The sequence below is a fragment of the Corvus cornix genome, chromosome 9 (genome assembly GCF_000738735.6).
Source record: "Corvus cornix cornix isolate S_Up_H32 chromosome 9, ASM73873v5, whole genome shotgun sequence".
Taxonomy (NCBI): Eukaryota; Metazoa; Chordata; class Aves; order Passeriformes; family Corvidae; genus Corvus; species Corvus cornix.
This window is the reverse complement of record NC_046339.1, coordinates 7,275,029-7,294,901: the sequence shown is the minus strand read 5'-3', so window position 1 is coordinate 7,294,901 and position 19,873 is coordinate 7,275,029. Positions and strand designations below refer to the sequence as shown.

General features: G+C 37.8%; 1 protein-coding gene across 2 annotated transcripts; it reads left to right on the top strand.

Annotated features, from left to right (window-relative positions):
* The first annotated feature begins 229 nt into the window (after positions 1-229).
* Positions 230-19,721, top strand: CCDC39 (coiled-coil domain containing 39). 2 transcript variants are annotated; one of them, XM_039556818.1, is made up of 20 exons: positions 230-430; positions 810-929; positions 1,966-2,112; positions 3,156-3,314; positions 4,221-4,313; positions 4,400-4,528; positions 5,046-5,237; positions 6,871-6,974; positions 7,297-7,429; positions 10,338-10,532; positions 11,210-11,374; positions 11,933-12,070; positions 13,375-13,583; positions 14,767-14,887; positions 16,077-16,236; positions 16,555-16,661; positions 17,907-18,047; positions 18,195-18,368; positions 18,580-18,662; positions 19,282-19,721. In XM_039556818.1, the coding sequence occupies exons 1-20, from the start codon at positions 320-322 to the stop codon at positions 19,439-19,441; spliced, it is 2,841 nt and encodes a 946-aa protein (XP_039412752.1). In that variant the 5' UTR covers positions 230-319; the 3' UTR covers positions 19,442-19,721. The 2 variants fall into 2 exon arrangements, with proteins under 2 accessions (XP_039412752.1, XP_019140215.1); XM_019284670.2 differs by lacking the exons at positions 230-430; positions 810-929 and having other exon boundaries at positions 2,021-3,001.
* The last annotated feature ends 152 nt before the right edge of the window (positions 19,722-19,873 follow it).

The following is a 19,873-nucleotide window of genomic DNA, read 5'->3' as shown; positions in this document are numbered from 1 at the left end:
GGCTCTGGCAGCGGAGCCGGAGGGGCTCTGAGGCGCTGCCAGCGGGCTGTGGGGCTGACACCCCCTCTGCAGCACGGCCACGAACGGCACAGCCCCGTGCCCGGCCCGCTGACCCGCAAAGCGCCGCGCCCACCCGGCACCGGGCCCAGCGCGCCCCAGCCCAGAGCCCTCGGCTGGGCCCGGCCCGCGGGTCCCCGCGGGAGGAGCGGGGGCGGTGCCGCCCGAGGCCCCTCCCGGCCGGTGCCGCCGGTGCCGCCGTTGCCACGCGCCCAGAGCCGCCTCAGCCCCGGCCCTGCCTCTGCGCGGCCCCTCCGCGATCATGGAGAGCCTGTGCAGCCCCTCCGCCGCCTCGGTGCTGGCCGAGCTGCAGTGGGAGCCCGGCTTCGCCATCCCCGTGGCCAACGCCGAGAACAAGGCGCTGGAGGACGAAGTGAGCGCGGGCCCGCGGCCGCCAGGGAGAGGAGACCGCCCTTTCCCCGGGGCTGGGGAGGGAGGGAGGGATGGAGGGAAACCCCACGAGTTCCGCGGAGCTGCCCGGGCAATCGGCAGGGAGATCCCCGCCTCCAAGCGTGGGACCCGCGCACCCGCATCCCCCGAGCCCCTCGGGAGCAGCAGTGCGAGTTGTGCGTTTCCTTAGCAAAGCTCCGGGTTTTCTCCTTGAAATCCCTCATTGCACTGCTTTGGAGGAACGTAGTATCTACTTCTTACGTTATTTTTTCATTAATAATTGCAATGACTATTTTTAGGTAGTTGCAGGTAATAAGCACTTAACCGCAAACAGTAGCTTGACGATTCTAACTCTTAAACAGCTCCAGAAGATGTTAAAGGAAAAAGAGAACCTGCAGGATGAGTTGACCAGCTTTGAGGAGCGCATAGAAGCAATGACGTCTCATTTGAAAAACGTGAGACAAGAGATAACCTTCTCTCAGGTAAATGGCCACCTCTAGCAGATCTGTTGTGTCAAACAGACCTGTTACCTGAGTATCTCTCGGTGGCTGCTGTCCCTGTATGTTTTGCCAGCTTTGTTAGAGATTTGTTAGGCCTTTATTCCAGGATTTCCACAAGAAACAAAAGTTAAACTATGTATCTCAGTGATTTTATTTGATGGTCATTAAGACCATCCAAATTCAAATTACTGTACGTAGGAAAAAGGCCAGGAAGGCTGAATTTTAGAATTCTTCCTGAGTGGGGACTTTTGTAGGTATTAATTAAAAAAAAAATTGGTCAAGGAAAACACTAGTGTAAGAGAAAAATAAATTTATAATTTTTATAATGGTGAAGAATTAATTGTGAAATGCTGATGAAGACTTAATTCACAGACATGAAAAATGAAGTGAGATGGTCAAGATCTAAGTCTTACACTCTGAATTAACTGACCAAAAGGGCTGGTTTAGATTTCTAAAGAGTCTTGAGATGAAGATTTATGCCTTTCAGATAAAATATCCTGGGTGAAAAAGTCTTAAGAAACTCCCCTGCCATTGAACAACTTCTTAATTTTTTTGGTGCTAGATTCAAGCGTTAATTTGAATTAAAAGAAAGATTAGACAATACATAAATACTGCTATAGGCCAGCAGGGGAGGTCAGTCTCAGTACAGAACAATAAAAGATTTTTTTTTTGCTGTGCCTCCTGAATCTGATGTAAAGTCAGTGGTGATCAAGAGACTAAGATTTTGATGTTGAAAGTTTAAGATCCTGAATCTTGAGTGAAAAATCTTAGAATCGAATTTTTAGGGCTATAAAATGTTGATCTGTGGATACTTGATACAAGGTATATATATGTATACATAAGGATACATGTATTTGAAATATTAAAATCAAACCAATAAATTTTCTCTGAAAATTCCTTCATTTACATGGTGAAACTACTCCATGTCTGACTTGGGATTTGATTTTGTGTAAAGAAAATGGTTTGTTGATGTATGCCTTTTGTTTATTGTAAAATACTGAACTTTATTATTCTGCAGTCTCTTTACAAAGCCAAAGAGAATGAAATTGAAACTGAACATCACTTTAAAGCCCTTGCTGAGAGAGAATATGGACGTCTCAAAAACGACATTAAACGACTGAAAGACGAGATAGCTTCCTTGAGACAAAAGAAGAACATTCAAGAAGTAAGGTTTGAAATTTCTGGAAGAGAACACCTATACTGCTGAATTTTATGGCTTGTCCTCACTTGCACATACAGCAACAGTAGTATAAGTTAAGAATAGCTAATTAAAATTAAAGCTTATAAACTGTAGTAGATGATCCGGATGGGCTTTCCCCTGTGTAGGTGAGTGACACTGAGGATCTCCTTGCATAGACTGGTCAAGACTTAGCAAATATTAATTAGATATTGAAAGAGTTCTGTTCTTAATGCCAGATACACAGCCACACATCCATATCATCGTATTTCTAATGCTCACATGTGTTTTCTTAATGGTTTAAAAATTAAATTGTCAGTGGCAAATCTTCTCTACATAAAATAAATCTACTCTACATAAAATCATGACTTGGGTCATGATTTCAATATCAAAAATGTGAGTTACAAAGTAATCTAATGCTACCCAATCACAGGTGGTTTTCTGGGTTTGGAACGGTCTCTTTTTCCTTCTATTAATTATTTAATTTTTTTTAATTTGCTCTTTTTGTTCTGATTTAGGCTGTTTGTAATCTCCAGTCTCTCAGAATGGGTAGCAGGATGAAGATATTCACACTATTCAGCTGGATCTAGATTCTCTCATTTTTGTGTCAGGAAGTCTGTTCACAATCACATGAAGAGGTCACATTTGAAAATGGATATGTAGGATAAGGGTCTAACAACTTGGCCTTAATGAGTGAGAGAGAACCTTTACCTTTTGATGCCTCCGATCAGTTTATTGTGTGGAACAAATACCCTGCACGTGGGTGTATCTTGCCAGAGGTTGACTTTCCTGTTTAAAATAATTTGCATTTTAAATTTGTGGCAACCTACTGTCTTGTTTCTTCTTTAAGACCAGGATGTCCAATAGCATTCCTCAGGTACAACCCACAATTAATAAAAAAGAAAACTATCAGTTCTGTGGGCAAGATGTGGGTAGAATTGTTACAGTAGCTTGAAGTGGTTGCTTCAATTACTATTCAACGAATATTAGACATTTGATATTGAACCTCTAATTTTCTCTTATTTTATTAGAACACTATAAATAAAACCACTAAGAAGCTGGAAAACTTAAAACAACAGATGAACTGTGATGAGGAACTTCTGGAAAGCTGGATAAAGGAAATAAATCGTACAGATAATGATGCTAGTGCAATCCAGAAGTATGCACAGCAAGATGAAGGGAAACTAGGAGTAAGTAGCAAAGAGCAATTTTCAGAAACCAAATGGAGAACCATTTTATCACTTGAAGACCTTGTTATGTTATCAAGGGAGAGAAAAGGAAGACAAGATTTTATACAATACTGCTTTGAAACTGGTTTCCATTTAGCACAACGGTGCAATTCCATATGAGGCTCATTTTAAAGTTCAGAGAGAATAGGTTTTACAACAATGAGAAACATAATTGAAGACATTAATTTGCTTGTTCATCTGGGTAAAATTTAACTTTTTTTGAGAGGGTGCACAGATAGATTGTAAAGTCTAGAAAACATTGCCACTGAATTAAGAGGAGTTTATTCAAAAATTCACACCAAGTATGGATGAATAGTGTAGGATTTCACTTTAGAACTGAAGTTGTTAATATTGCTGAGAACAAAGTACAGCAACTTCAGCATAGCTACCTGGAATAATGCAAGATATAGACATATTTATCTGTATAAAGAGAGATTCCAGTCAAAAGCTCAGAGTTTATAAGGGTGAGTTCCTGAGTATATTATTAATTTAGAGATAAGTAACCCTGGTTATGATTCTTTTTAGCCTTTAAATAGAGTGAGGAGAAATTTGATTTTTACTCACTGAATACTTAACCCAGAAACTTTAGTTTACACAGTCTCACTGCTATATGCCACAGACACCACACACATTTACACACTGTGGAGGGTTACTTTGGCCTTGCTGTGCTCTGGTTCTTATGGCCATTTGTATTGACTGTAAATGTGGGAGGCTACGCTGTCAGTTTTTTGTTCTCTAAAACACAATAAAATGGATGCCTCAATAATCCAACCCCTGATTGTAGCAGGGCTTCAAGAATTCATACGATGTGATTTATTTCTTTTCAAATACTTCATTTTCAAATATTTTCATATCCTTTCATTTTAGGCATTAACCCTTCAAATAGAAAAGTTGACCATGCAAGCAAATCAGAAGCGCAGAGCTCTGGATAATGAGCTTACAGAAACCATGACAGCTCAGGTTTGTGCTTAAGGTTCTCAGAGATCCCTTGTTTATATGTGACATTTTTAACATCAGAAATCATGGGGGTGCTTTCTTTTAAACAGATGGAGCTTGACAGAGCAGCTGAAGATTTTCGCAGAGTTCATCAAGAAAGGCAAGAAGTCATCAGGCAGTGGGAGAATGCAATTCAACAGATGCAAAAAAGAGATCAGGAGATTGATCATTGTGCTTTGGTAAAACCGCTGTAACTGATCCATATCTGAGTTTTGGGGTTGTTTTGTTGCTTGTTGGTTTTTTGGTTTTAATTAACATGAAAACTATAATTTTACGATTAGCTAATGCTTTACTTGAACTTTCAAAATGCACAATTTTCACTGAATAGTTATAAACCTGTCAGGTAAAGTAAGCATCACTAATGCTGGTAATTTTCCTGTTGAATTTCATCTGTTTCAAGTCTACCTGAAGTTTTGCTTAGCTTTTTTTCCCCAATTCAATCAATCAATAATTATTTTATTTTCATAGGAGTTTACAGTGTCTTTTTGTTTTTAAATTATTGGAATATTTTGGAAGTTTCCAGTCCAAAACAGTTGTAGTGTTTGCTGTGATGTATCCATGGAACAAAGTAATTTTAGGAATGATAACTGAACTCAGGCAAATAGTAATCATAATAGGAATTGATCTTCTGATTGTACCCTTTATTAATCTAACACAACTAATGCAAGCAAATCTAAAGTGTTTTTATTCTGATAGCTAATTGCAGAGATAAAACAGGAAATCCGAAACAAAGAACTTTTGCTGAGAGAGAAGACTTCTTTTTTGGTAAATGAAACTGTTAATAATATGGAATATGAAAAGAAAATCTCTTCTGCTGAGCGGGAAGCAAACAACCTCCGAAAGGAGTACCAGACTCAGGATACTCGCAGGACTCAGCTGCAGGATGAGGTAAGGGTGACCAAAGAGTTCAGGAAAACAAACTGAAACTATAACTGAGGACCAGATGGAGGAAATACAGGAATAGCATTTCCTTTTCTCAGGTTTTATACTAGACTCTTAATAATTCAACAAAATGTTGCTTTTCTCAGCCTACTCCTGTTTATTTGGATCTGAACCCTCAATTTAATCCTGTAATTGAGAGTGGTGAAAAGACTGGAATGTATTCTCTGTTGTGTAGGTGTAAAATGGATTAATTTTCTCTTAAATGGTCTAACACTGTCAGATGCCTCAGGAGGCTTCTTTCTTTTAGCATACACAGACTGCAGTATTACATAAAGATGAGAGAAATCTCTTCCAGATTCCAAACAATTCCTTGTCAGTGCTCTCAGAAGTGTGTGTTGGTGGGCCTTGTAGTCAGGTTACAGTTCCTGGGGAAAACACCCAGTGTTTTCACATGGCTTTCTAATCAAGACACAGTAGGACAGGGCTGCCCTGTGAACAAGCTGTGCTTGATGCTGTCCATACTTAACTCTGCACTTAAATCTGGGAATGAGCTGCACTGCTGAATTACTTAAATGCCTGTAGAAGTATTTCTAAGAAGTAATTCAAGTTTCATGGCTCTGTTGAGAAGAGATACACTTGTATTATCTGAGTAAGTTTTTTTCTTAACAAGAAAATGGTAACACTGGCCTAATCAGCAAGCTTGGTGTTTTTTGAAAAACCCTGCATCTGCTGTTGCCTTAATTTTGAATAGCTTTTCTGTAGCAGGTGGTTCATAGACTGATCTCCTAATTAAACTGTAGGTAGCTCAGACAAGGTATAGGCTATTAGATTACCCTATAATTCATGCAAGCTTGAGGGTTTGTAGAATTGGTCAGTTTTCATCTCAAGCTGTGAGATTCTTGCTTGAAGTTTTTCCATAATTAATACTCTATGATGGGATAATAGAACAGTCTCCCCTTATTAGAGCATTTGTGGCATGCATGTGAGAAACAAGGAAAGAAGGAGACAGTTCAGCCAACAACAGGTGACCTCTAAGAAACTTGCTATACATGCCCTTGATCAGGTTTCTTCATCTGTGAAAGTGAACACAATTATGCTGTTAAGTGATACTGTGAAGATGAAAGAGCTACTGATTGTAAAGTATTCCTATCCTGTTTAATAAGTATATGCTGTCATGTATATTTTACCAAATTAAATATCTGTGTATTTTTGTCACAGTGATGTCTTAATCAAAATAATTTTATGTGCCCAGGGAAGTTTGACATAGAAATGTTTATTAGATATATAATGTTATCCACGTTCACAGAGAACCTCAGCAAAGTCAGCTCTGCACTATAAAACCACAGTTCCACTCATACAGATGCTGTTGGACAAGAATTGCAGCCCACAGCACCTCTATAATTCTTTCTCTGTTCTTAATTATTATTTTCTCCTACTACTCATACTATGTAAATTAGTCTATTGAATTTACTGGCTGGGCCAATTTATAGTGCCTCAGAATTTTCAGCACTCCTCATTTGGAGAGCACTGTTTAAAAGTAATGGAATACTTTCCAATAAATAGGAAAATATAATTTTAAATACCTTAACATGTACCAAAGAAAATAAGAGCTCAGTTGCTTGACTTTGTAATTTATTAGCTGCAGGCTTTGAAATCCATTGTGAACAGAACTGCTTCTGATCTAGAATCTTTGAGAACACAAGTAACCAATCTGAAGAAAGAAATTCAGGGGAAAAAAGCCAGGTAAGAACCAGACCTTTAAAGATATAATTGGTAAGGATTAGTAATACAGTCAAATCCTTGAGATAGCAAAGAACCTTAAATAATGTTGATGACTGAAGCCTCTAACTTTCTGGTTACTTCATGTCCTGCATAGTTTTTGGCACTGGGTAATTTAGGCAAGATACTCCTGGTAATCCTTGTTTTTAAAGGGTGTGAAAAAAATCAGGACCTTGCTTATCATAGGTTGAAGTTCAGACTGAGGCAACTGCTCAGTCAGATTTGCTGCTTCCTTTTGGCAGCATTGTCTAGGCAACCTTCATTTAATTTATGTCATTTTGTTTAGATTACACCTTCTTAATGAAAAAAATGCAAGTCTTTCTGATAAACTGAAGCTTGTGATTGAGGAGTCACTCAGTTCAGAAGAGAAAGCTTTGAGGTTTGAAGAAATATTGAAAGAAGAAGAAAAAAGTGTCGAGGTAAAAATGGTTTTCGTGGTTTCTATAGAGGAGTCATTTGTATTTGCAAGCTTTATATTTTGAAATGATCTCTTTAATTTTAGAATTTTCTATTAAAATGAAAGTATTAATATGGCATGTAGCTATTTCATCAAACACTGAAGTAATGTGCATGTGGATATGTCTGTGCTGAGAAAACTCTGGAGGAAAATAAGTGATCCTGCTAATTCAGACTATATTAATACAGGAGTCTGATACCCATCAATAAGGTTGTTAAAAAGTGAGACTCTTGTCAGGGTGGCTTTTCAGTAACACTGCGACCAAAAACTTCATGGCTCTAGTAAAACACCACCAAAATTTATAAACCTCCAAAGAGCTGTGATTTTGGCAAACAGTTAAAAAAATATTTAGGAATCTTTTAATCAGATTTGGCTGGCCTAGTCTGCTCTTCATTATTTAATTCTACTACATGATACTCTGACACATCTAACTTGTGGACTATTAAGTAATGACTGGCTCACTTCAGATTTCATTTTCGTGAATAAAGATTTTGATCTGGGAAGTGGCATATACAAGCTATAATAAGGTGACTATTTTTTTAACATGCCTAATAATACTTCTATAAAATTAAAAGCCCACTTCTTAGGTTGGAAATTTAAGTATAGGAATAAAAATTCGTTATCATCTGATAAGCTGTAAAGGGCTTTTGAATAAATGCAGTGTTGTAATGCAATCTTCAGAACTTTCCTGTATTTCAGGAAATGCTTATACTCTTTTGTCATTTTGCTACTAATTCTCTTAAAGTATTTTCACTACTTCTGACTGAACATGACAGAAATATTTTTTTACCTTTTTCTGGACAACTGAGCATTGGATATGCTGAAGCTTTCATTTCTCTAGAATGACCAGTTTAAATTAATGTGACAGCAGGTGTCCCACACAACTGACAGCAAAGCTGTATTTGTGCATACCACTGTATGCTCTTTTTTTTCCTTCCCTGTTTTGTGTTTCCTGTAGCATGCATGTGAAATAATGCCTTGCAGTAGATTGAATGTTATTTTTCAAACTTTTTAACTCCACAGGCATTAATCACACATTTTAAATATACTTTCAGAAACTAGTGACAGGATGTCTTTCCTTTATAGAGAGTTTCTTAAATCACAGTCTTTACTGTTTTGGCTTTTCAGATAATTTAAAAACAATTTCTAATGGTGTAGCATTTCATTAAAATGAAAACCTCATTTGCTTCCCCTTAAGACAGTTTCCAGGGTGGCTGAAGCCTTAGCAGGGTTTCTTTACTCGTGTCTGTGGTGGATAACCTAAGATGACATTGAGCTTGGCAGCTCCACAGCTCCAGGGGAATATTTTAGCTAGGATGAACTGTTCTTGAACAATGTCTGTAATGTGTTAGTCAGAAGCCTCCCTTCCATCACTGTTAGACACACATGGCTATTTGCTGCATCTGTTAATTTACTGTGAAGAGATATTTACAGGAACAATGTGGATGAAATGTCATTCTTTTGCTCTCTAGTTCTGTGGTACTTCTCCCTCTTCAATTCGTGGCAAAACACTGTTGCACAGTGAAGCTTATTGAATGTCTTATCTCTGTTAACAACCTCACTTAAAGGGAGACGAACAATTTCTGTTAAATAAATTAATTTAGATATGCAATAAAGACCATGAGGAGAAGGTCAAATCATGATCCAGTGTCAGTGGATGAATTCATCATTGTCATTAGTTTCAGAAATACAGCTCAGCATTTGGAACATGCTTAAAAACCAGTTTGCTTCCTGAAGAAATTTCCTTTGTTCAGGCATGATACAAAGCTCACTGACGTGTGCTACACTCCATAATACTTTCATATTAAACTTACACTTGCCTCTTACATCCTGAGTTTTGACTTTGGAATTGCACCTACAGCAAGTTCAACTACAAAAAAATTCTGTTGGGTAGGATGGGCAATGTGATTACAAACCCTTAGAGAAGGTATTAAATTCTTTCCCCATTATTTAAGCCAGCAAGGTGCTTACATACATATTAAATCAAGAATAAACACACTATTAATCAATGTAGAAAAGCGAGTTCTCAGGTGTTTTGCATATTAATTTAAATGTACATCTTCAAATTCTGTACCAAACTTGAGCTAAATGTAAATGAGTCCTTTGGAACAGGAAAGGGAAATCTCATCACTTGTTTTAGGATGTACCTCACAGGAAACTGGCATGCTCAATGGCCTGAGCTTTGGAAGGTCTTTGGCTACTTGTGTGGGAGAGGTGAAAGGAGGGAGGGAAAGAATAAAATTGTTTTCCTTATTAGGGTTCTAAAAAGGAAATCATCTCAATTTTCATTGTTTTCAATCCATTTCAGGTTACCTGAAATGTCTGGCATTGTCTTTTATCCTACTAAAACCTCATTTCCTGCACTGATTTAGGTGTTAATGGCAACTTACATCTGAGAAAAAGGAAGTGATTTTAGAAAGTGTAGTTTTTAGATAAACACACATGTACATACATGTGCACACACAGTGTTACAAGATTTAATAAACCATTGAAAAGCTTTGTATTATATTTCTCAAATATTCACAGATGCTGGAGGCTGTAAGGAGGTTTTTTGAAAAGAATGACGGGAATTTAGTTTTCTGGAAGGCTGAAAAGAGTAGCATTTCTATAACTGAGAAAAAAAAGTCATGTAATTGTAGGGTAGGATTGGATTTTTAAGAAATGAATAAAAAATATTACTTTCTCTTTCAAAAGTCAAATACTTTTTTTGCCAACCATATTGAAGACTTACAAAATTCCATGTTCATATTAATGGAGATAGTAATTTTTTTTTTCTCTATATGATTAATAAAAGCAAATAATTCTTCAGAAATCAATTCTGATGTGATTAATTACTTCTTTCTTCTACTTAATGATCAATCTGTCACCAGGAAAAAGAAAATGAAATGAGTAGGTTAAAGGACCTACTTTTCAAGAAGACTCAGGAGTTAAAAGGGCAGAGGGATAAGGAGAAGATTGTTCTGGCAGAAATTGAGGGAGGTCAAAAATCACTTAAAAATCTCAAGAGTCGACTGCGCAAACTTGATGCAGATCTGTTAAAACAACAAGGATTAATATATGACCAGGTAAAATGTGAATGTATTTTCACACTATGGTTGTTTCTTGAGTCTACTGATAGCACGTTGCTTCAATTCTGTAATCTGTAACAGTTTTCCATTTTGGAAATGTTATGCAGTATCATTTGAAGACTGAATTTATTTCTGTCTCTAGATGTACAGATAAAATTGAAATTACTGAAACTTGCCAAAGTATCACCTACATTTTGTACTTGGGTCTTTCATTATTTTTTTGGATCAGCTGCTTTTCCCAGTAATTCCTAAAACCCATTCTTTACTTTGATCCCTCTGAACCACAGACACCTCAGGGTATATTTTTTAAGCAATACAAGAGGTACATGCCAAAATCCTGTTATTTACTAATTGGATTATGTGCATATTTCCTATGCACCACTTTGAAAATTTGCTCTTTTATATCAGCATCCACTGGTAGCAACAAGATGGCAACTCCATTGTAAGCCTCCCTACAGCAGCCTGTGCTGAGTGTGCTTTGTTACTCTTCTAGAAGATTACCCCAAACCATCACTGCTCATCAGTCATCTAAGATATTTTGCTAATGAGGTCTATAAGCCAGAAACTACTATAAAAACAATAGCTTAATTGGGTGACTGTCCTAAAGCCAACACTTAGATCCAAGGTTTTTGCTTATCTCAGACTATTAATTCCCTTAAAATTTATTTTAACAGGATTTTTATATTCAGCAAATACAGAGACGGCTGTCACGGTTAGAAGGGGAGGTTAATTCAGATGAAAAACAAGTTTTGGAAGGAAAAGTTGCTGAGCGTAAGAAAACCTTAGAAGAAAAGAAAAAGGCATATGATGTTCTACAGTCATTGTGCAGGAAACTTCAGGTAACTTCCTTAGAACATCATTTTGACTGTGTAGCATTTAGAAATCTCAGTGAATTAAGTAGATTGGGTCTTAGTAATTAAGAAGTTGGTATTAGACTAAAGGTTATCTGAACTTTGTGTAACCCATGTGGAAAACTTCATATATTCCCTATAGCTTCCAGAAAAATAGATTATTACTGCCCAAGTGAGACACCTTAGCATGAAGACAAGCATTGAATGTTGGAAAGACAAGCTGAGCTTTCATCAAGACTGACTGCTTGCAAATGTCTGAGTTTATCGTTTGGCCCATGCAGAAATAGGAGAATGCCGTTTTGTGAAGCTATTACTTTTATATTTTTCATAAATTCGTAAGTACAGTTGCATTTAAAGCTGTCCAAAGACCCCGTGCAGTACCCTGCATGAGGACATGCCATGCAGTTTGCAGAGCAGCATATGGATGCATCATGATGATGGTTCCTGGTTCCAAGACTTAAATACCTCTCATTTAAAATTAACTGGTAGCTTTTGTTGCAATTTACATTCACTGAAATAAGTTCAATATAACTTATTTTGAAACAGAATGATGTCCAAATCACCAAGAGAACAATTGATAAGACAAGAGAAACAGCAAGTGGTTTGATAGTGAAGATAGAAGAACTAACTCTTTTCAATGAGAGATCGCTTCAGGAGTTAAAAAAAGCAAAACACATTAAGCAGGTACAGTATTATTTTGCAACTTTACTAATACAGTACAGTTTGGTTTGTTTGGGGTGTCATCTGCTTTCTACAGTGCTACATCATTACATTCATAAGAACCCTTTCTGTAGTTTTCTAATTTATACTTCCTTCCCAAACTTTGAAGTCATCTTCATCACTATTATCTTACTAGGCAAAGTGTTGCTTCTCCTCTCTATACAGCATAAAGTTTGATGAAGTATCAGTATAATCCCACATTAGCTATACCACAATATCCACCAGATCAGTGGAGATGTTGGGGTTTTTTCCCCCGAGAAACAATTACCTTTAAAATAGAAAATACATTTACTGTTCAGGGATGTCTTTACAAAACACAGAGTTTTTACTCTCAATCTGTGATGCCTAGTAATAAGTTTGGCACAGTATTGTTATTAAACTCTAAGCATTTTTTTCTAACAGATGGTTTGAATCAATTTATATTCCAGTTTAAGGAATTAGAAACAAAGTGTAAGTCCTTTCCTCACATTTTGATAAGCAGAAAAATACAGTTCCCACTCCTCCAATTATTGCACAATTTTTTTTTTCTGCAGTAAGCTTTAGCCTTCCTAAAGGAAGCACTAACATAGTAGAAAAAAACAGAGTCTAAGTAGCAGGGGAAAGAGTTTTGACTTTGACTTAACTGGTGCACTTCCTCTTCAATGAAAACTCTTTCCCTAAACATGGAACTTTTCTTTGAGGATAAAATTCAGGGGAACAAAAGAAGCTAATGACGTAAAAGTACTCAGATAAAAATTGCTCAAGTTTGGGATCATACGAGATTTTAACAGAATGATTTAAAGTACTTCCATGCTAATGAAGTTCACCATTTGCTGCTTTTCATAAGCTTTGGTATACAAAATTTGCTCATGTAACACGAATTGCAAGCCTACAGAATCTAGAATTTACTCCAAGACAGTTTTAATGGTTCAAGAGAGATATTAACTGTTCCAGAAAGCTCCTTGTCAGGCCTCTTATTTTATTTGAAACCACCTAAACTCAAAAAGTTGTAGAAGGAAAAGTCTAATAACCCAAAACTCAGCCTGAATTAGAAAGTCTGATGAATTTGTGTAAAACCATTCAGGAAACAATCTACCCCTGTCACACTCACCATGTTAAACTGTTGTCAAATGAGGAAATGATAACACTTTTGAATGCAGAGCAAAAGGAGTCTTACAGTTGTATATATATTAAAGGTAAAAGAATGAATAAATATTGCCTTACTAAATTATAAATAATCTTAATTAAAACAATGATTTCTTATTTTGATACCATTTGGCACTTATTAGGAGATGATGGTTGAAGATAATCTCTTAAAACTAGAACTGAAGCGCCTTCAAAATACTCTGTGTAATAAAGCAGAGAAAGTTCTAACACTGGAAAAACAACAATTGGAGTTAAAGAAAGCCATAGCAGAAAGAACTGAGGAAATCAGGATCCATAAGGCAATGCTGGATTCCCAAATACGACTGTTGGATCAGGAACGGCATCGCATGAGGTAACTGTTCTTACAGAAACTAAACTTGTAGCTTTCATTGAGTACATTTTTTATGGGGACACACTAAAAAGAGAAGCATTTTACCCAGCTTCACCGTTAGAGAAATTGAAAATTAAATAAATCTTGCTCAGTTATCTACCAAGACAGCTGAGGCCAGCAAGAGACCCCTTCTGTGACCCCCCCAGGCTGCAGCTTTAACCCCTCGGTGAACAGGAGATCAGTGGCCTTGCTGTGAGTGAGGATCCTCAGCAGAACTGAGAGGAAACCTCAGTCACAGACATCTTTTTACAGTAAACTGTGTATGTGACTGCCTTTTTCAAATTATTCTGGACATGTGAAGCCATGTGTCTGGAGCCACGCCAAAGTACATGAAACGGAAAAGTCGCTTTTAAAGAGGGTTTACTTCCCAGCTGCTTGATAAAACTGTAATTTCTTTGATTCAAACAGTACAACTGGTTTGTTTTGTGGTGTGTTTTGTCTGGTTGAGCTTTTTCTTCTTTTTAACTAATGAGCTTTCCATTATGTATCCTACCTAACAAATTAAATCTCATGCGTTACATACGCACCCTCTTATAAAGCAACAACACAGAAATAACATTTCCCTCTTGTAACAATCAGTGCAAAGTATCTGGGATGGTTTTAGCCCTGAAATCCCAGTATCCAGATTCAGCCAAAAGTGAACACTTCAGCAGCTGAACTGCCGTGCTGACCATACCCCACACAACGGCAATGAGAGTGATTCAGTGTGCCTGATGGTACCTTAGCATTCCCACTGCTGGATCAGTGTGAGGCACAGCCAGAAACAGCCCCAAATCAAGACTCTGTGGAAGTAAGGAATGTTAAGGTACCATCAGCAGGGGGCAGCTGGAACAGCTCTGGGAGTGAAGGGCCAGACCTGTACATGTGGGGAAGGACTGTGGCACAGCCTCCCAGGATGCAGTGATCTGGGATGTCAAAACAGATTTGGCTCCATTAAGAACTGCAAAAGTCACGTAGGTAACCAGAACAAGGGGTGTTTGTGGTTGGGAGAACACAGAAAGCAAGCAAGACCAGTTAGCAGCACAATTCCTGGTACAGGCTGCTGGAATAACAGGAATTTAAACTGCTGCAGCAAGAACTGCCCACAAAACACTACCAGACAAACACTTTCTCAACCCATTTATTTTCTCCCCAAACAAATCAGTGCTGAATTTCAAGATCGTCTATGGAAAATTGATAGACTGAAATGCAGATATGAAATTTTTACTCTTTCCATGCCACCTGAAGGAGAGGAGATGAAAAGTCAAGCCTACTATGTAATTAAGGTACTTTATCAACATAATTCATTATAATTCAATTATTTAAGCTATAGATTTCCCTGGGCTCTAAGACAACCTCCTTGCCTACTGCTTACTTTGAGTCTAATTGTTCTACATTATCTGACACCATTGGTTATTTAAATTATACAGAAGTTTCACAAGAATCTATGTGGAGCCTTAATTCTGAGCAGTTTGAAAACTTCACTTTAGTGCTCATTAATTTACAAAACCACAAGAATTACTGGTCAAGTGATAATCCACTATGAACTGAAAACAATTTTATTGGAGTCTCATGTGACTTTAAGTTTTTCTAACTGTCAGTTATTTCCAGATACTCATTTTACCATATGGGGTTTATACCTTGAAAAATGTCTGCTTTCCCCTTTCACTTACCAATTACCTATGCATACTTCAGCTTTTCACTGGAAAAAAGAGAAAATCAGTCTTTATCCATAATGCAATACCCTGGTTCTTGAACAAGAATCTGTTAGTTTTGATCTCCACAAATTCTCTGATTTCCTGTTAAAGCCACACACTTTTAGCTGTGAGCTTTGCTCTGAAGTTCATATTAATTAAATTTCTTAATGATGGTATTTGTGCTACTGTGAGATCCAGTACAGCAGAAGACCCTCTGCAGAAGCCGTGTGGTCACTGTGGGTGTATAAAATAGCCTCTACACCTATGGAGATTTTTCACCATATCAAATCTTCCCAGGGGCTATAGAAAATACTTCACCTGCCGGCTGTTTCTTAAATCTATTGGTCAGATCAATGAGGAGTTACAAGTGACTGATTCCCAAACTGAATGACTTCTGACAGTCTCTCAGTGGTTATATAATGTACAATCTCAAATCTTGGATTTTATGGGTGAAGGAAGCAGAGGTGAAGCATATGCTGTGATTCACATCAGCAGTGGAAGGCACAGAGACTGCTCTGTACAGGGTGTAGATGCTGCTGGGCAGGACTAAGTGAGCCTAAGTGGAGATGCAGGTACCCATAATGAATGCATGTGGATGAAACACCTCAAAGAACTTCTGTACTGTAAATAACTCCTCCTTCCAGGTCCCTAGTCACCCAAATCTCAGTTCAAGTGGTTTTAACCCCTAAATACTGCTGTATAATAAATATTTTCTATATAATTATCATAATATTTTCAGTATGTCTGCAGTCACCTAAAATATTGGTTTTGCTTTCAGGCTGCACAGGAAAAGGAAGCACTTCAACAAGAAGGTGATGATTTGGATGCGAAGATCTGCAAAGCTGAAAAAGAAATCACGGCTATGGAAAACAGCTTGTGTGTACTTAAAAACTGGAACAGAAACTACAAAAATTCTGTCTCAGGGACTGCCTTGAAAAGTACGTGAAATAGAAATTAGATAGAAAATAGAACTTAATTCTAAATAATACTTATTATTTAACTTTTGTGCCCTCTGCTGGCTCTGGAACTAGTAGCTCTTAAAACCTTCTCCCTCATGAAGCCAGTTACTTTTTCACAGTGTATTGGAATTAGTAAGAGAGTATTTAAAAACCCCTCAAACCCTGAGGCACTGAAATACTGCCAACACCAATATAGTAATACTCTGAGATGCAGTTACTTTAAAGTGCAACTTATTTTCAAGTGAAAATTTAGTTGTATACACAGCAATAATGCTGCCTCATTGTTTGGGATCACAGGTGAGGAACTTGAGGAAAAATTGAAACTAGAAAAGGATAAAAGGGATGCTGATGAAAAATACAGATACAAACAAAGAAAGATCAAGGAACTTCAGGAAAACCTCCAGGTAAAATACAAGTAAAGTTCCAGTCAGACAAGACTGCAGCATGTAGGTAAATCCATGCAAGTCATCCTAGAGGAAAAATAGGAAATTGTTGTACAATTTTTTTTCTACTCTTTTATTAAGATATGATTTTTAGAAGGCTCTACCTCCCCTTTCAAAAACTGAGTGCTTATTTGAATTTTCTTGAATCACACCAAAACTTCAGGTGTTTAGTCACATACAGCTAGAAGTTTCAGACTCCCACATGCACTGACAGCTGCTGTTCTGGCAGCCACTAAAGCAGCAGCACACACACACTACTGCAGATTAAAATCCACACAGGATTTTTCTAAAATAATACAAAAACTGAAACTGAACAAATTCAGTTTTACTGTCATTGAAGGCGCCTCAGTTAAACAGGATTAATTTAGCTGACTTGTAATTTAGCAGGCTGAGCACTAAATGCAGGCAAACAAGAGTTTGTGTTCAGGCTCCACAGCAAGGACTGACTCATGGTTCCCCTGGTTATCAAAAACCCACTTGGACCTTAAGAAAGAGCAACACTTAATTCTGATGTGTGACATTTCAGTTATATTATTAGGCAGAGGAAAGCAAAGGCATGTGGTCATATACCACATGATTGTTCTAAGCCCTGACTCACTGCCTATAGTCAACAATCATTCCTATTGCTTATTCTACCACCACAGGACATAGCTCTAATTTCAGAGATGTTATTTCTTAAGGTAAAGAAAAGGGACACAGATCTTCATCGGGGAATAAGTCCTGGATATAATGAGGTATTGCAGCAAACCCATTCCTGGCTTTTAATTTTTTTTAAATTGTATTCATTTATTTATTTATTTATTTATTAAAAACCCCAGTTGCCCTTATGGAGCTGATTTTATTCATTCCAGTCAAAGGTATCCCTCTTTTCCTACAGGAAACAATGTTGGGGTTTTTTTAGTATAGCTTGCACTGGTGAGTTGGTAAGGTAGTTTGTAGCTACTATGAGATACATCTTAAAACATGTACCTGTAATTTCATTAACAGTACCTTTAACAGTGATGTACATTACCTGGAAGTTGCTTTGTCCAGGTCTGTATCCACCAAACAGCTGGACTGGCAGAAAGTTTCGAGTTAACATTAGCACTAATTGCTTGAGCTACATTTAGAAGTAGTAATGTCAGCAGACCCTTCCACAAATACAAAAAGTGAAAGGATACCAAACCTGCTTTATAAACTAATACTACTGTTCAAATGAATTTCCAGAGCATGCAACAACACTTTGACATAGTACAGAAGCAGCAGGCCCTCTTTGAAGAGCAAAAGAAGGAAAAACAAGCTTTTATTCTGCAGCTGAAGAAAGACATTGAAGAACAGAAGCGGAAACTAGCAAGGGTTATAAAACAGGTTTGTGTGTTTATTGCTGAGAACGTCTGACTTTATACTGATAGGCAGTAAGTAGTGTGGGTTAAACTCTGTGGGTTAAACTTAGCAGGTGTCTGAAAAAGTGTTGTATTTTCATAAGAACAGTGCTTTAAAAATATTTGTGTTAAGTGTTCCAGACTATCCAGAGAAATTCAGTCTCAGAGTGGAACAGAAACACAGGAAGAGAAAGACATTCATCTTCGTGAACTGAAAGGCTTCAACAGAACTGTCAACCAAGTGATAGCTGATGTTCTAGAAGCAAATCCTGGTTTAACTGCAGCCTTTCAAATGTACTTTGACAAGGTGAGCTTTCCACTTAACTGCCACCAAAATCTTGAGTGAGAGCTCCAGCCTATTAGAGTCTTTCAAGGACAACTCACAATATGGTAAAACAGAAAAGCGTTCACCTGCTTTCAACATCTCTTCAAATCCCAAGCCCTGTAAATGCTTCTGATATGCCAATTCTGTTATATAACCATCAGATCAACTTGTTTTTTCTTTCCAAATTTTCTAGTTCAATTTAGAGCTTCCTACAGCTGCTTCTCCTAGCGGTAGTCAAACTTCTCAGTCCCCACAGAACTCACTACCTCCTACCAGGTAAGTTCTAACACACTTGGGTTACTTTGAGATTTTAAGATCACATTTAAACCAGCAAAATTAGTCCCTAACTGAAAGAATTCCTCACTCTTGAAGGTCTTCTCAATTGTCTCTGCTTGCTGAAGACTCTATAAAAACTTTCTCCTTACTCTGTCCTTTTACTACATTTTTCAAGCACATGAGGAAGTTTATTTCAGCATCCATCACAGTTTAGAAAACCCAGTAATTACAGAATAATTAAATTTACTTTTGTTTACTGTGCTCTAACTAAAAAAGTGGTTTGATATTATAAAAGCACAATTTTGAGCCATGTTTTACATTTGGTAGTGTGAACAGCCCTTCCTAATTAAATAGAGAAGATATTGATGCTTTTACTGGTACCTTCTTCCCCTGTTCAATGTATGCTCAAATAGAGCCTGTACCATGCTGACCCAGTTATGATCCAGCATTCCCAGGGATTACTGAAGCCATTTAGTGGTGATGGCTACAGAGATCTCTTCAGGGCCTTTCCCCTGGAACGACCATGGCTACTGGGTGGCTTCATTGTGAGCCACCCTTGACAGCTCTGTTTTAGATGCAGGGATTTCTGTATCCTAATTATTAAATTTTTTTCTTTCAGATTCCCCAGTAGAAAAACTTCTGCCTTTAGTCAGGGTTCATCAGCCAAAGTCGTGGAGCTGACCTTGCCTATCCCCACCCCTGAGGAAGCAGCAGCTCTTGGCTCACAGGCACCCAGCAGAGGCAGCACCTCCGGGATTTCTAAACGCAAGAAGTCTTAAGTCATTTTTTGAAGGCCACACTAGTTGAGATTTCTTAATTTCTGCAACTAACCTGTATCCATGGAATTACCTGGAAAATTTGCAGCTGAAGTACAATTGTCATTGTGTGGTTCTGCCACCCACCTTTGCAGGTCTCCCTGTAAACTGTGTAACCTTTTCTTCAGCAACGCAACTGCTGCCTCCCAGCGCTTATAAAGTAAATCCCCACCAAAGCTCAAACCAAGGGTTCACACTTGAGCTTACCTAGGCAATAAACACTGTTGTAAAACTTGCTCTTCTACTTCAAGTTGGGTTTTTTTACATTACTCTTAGAGAACATGCAATACACTTGCCTTCACAGACAGGGCAGGATTCCATGGAGTAGACAGCACATGCAACAGTGCAGCAGGATGAAACATCCCAGCAAAATTCACAAAAACTCAGACACAAAAA

Coding starts and splice junctions, on each gene's coding strand:
- CCDC39 (XM_039556818.1), top strand. CDS start 320: ATGGAGAGCCTGTGCAGCCCCTCCGCCGCCTCGGTGCTGGCCGAGCTG. Junction 6,975..7,296: donor ATTCAGGGGAAAAAAGCCAG/GTAAGAACCAGA, acceptor CATTTTGTTTAG/ATTACACCTTCTTAATGAAA. Junction 18,369..18,579: donor TTCAAATGTACTTTGACAAG/GTGAGCTTTCCA, acceptor CAAATTTTCTAG/TTCAATTTAGAGCTTCCTAC.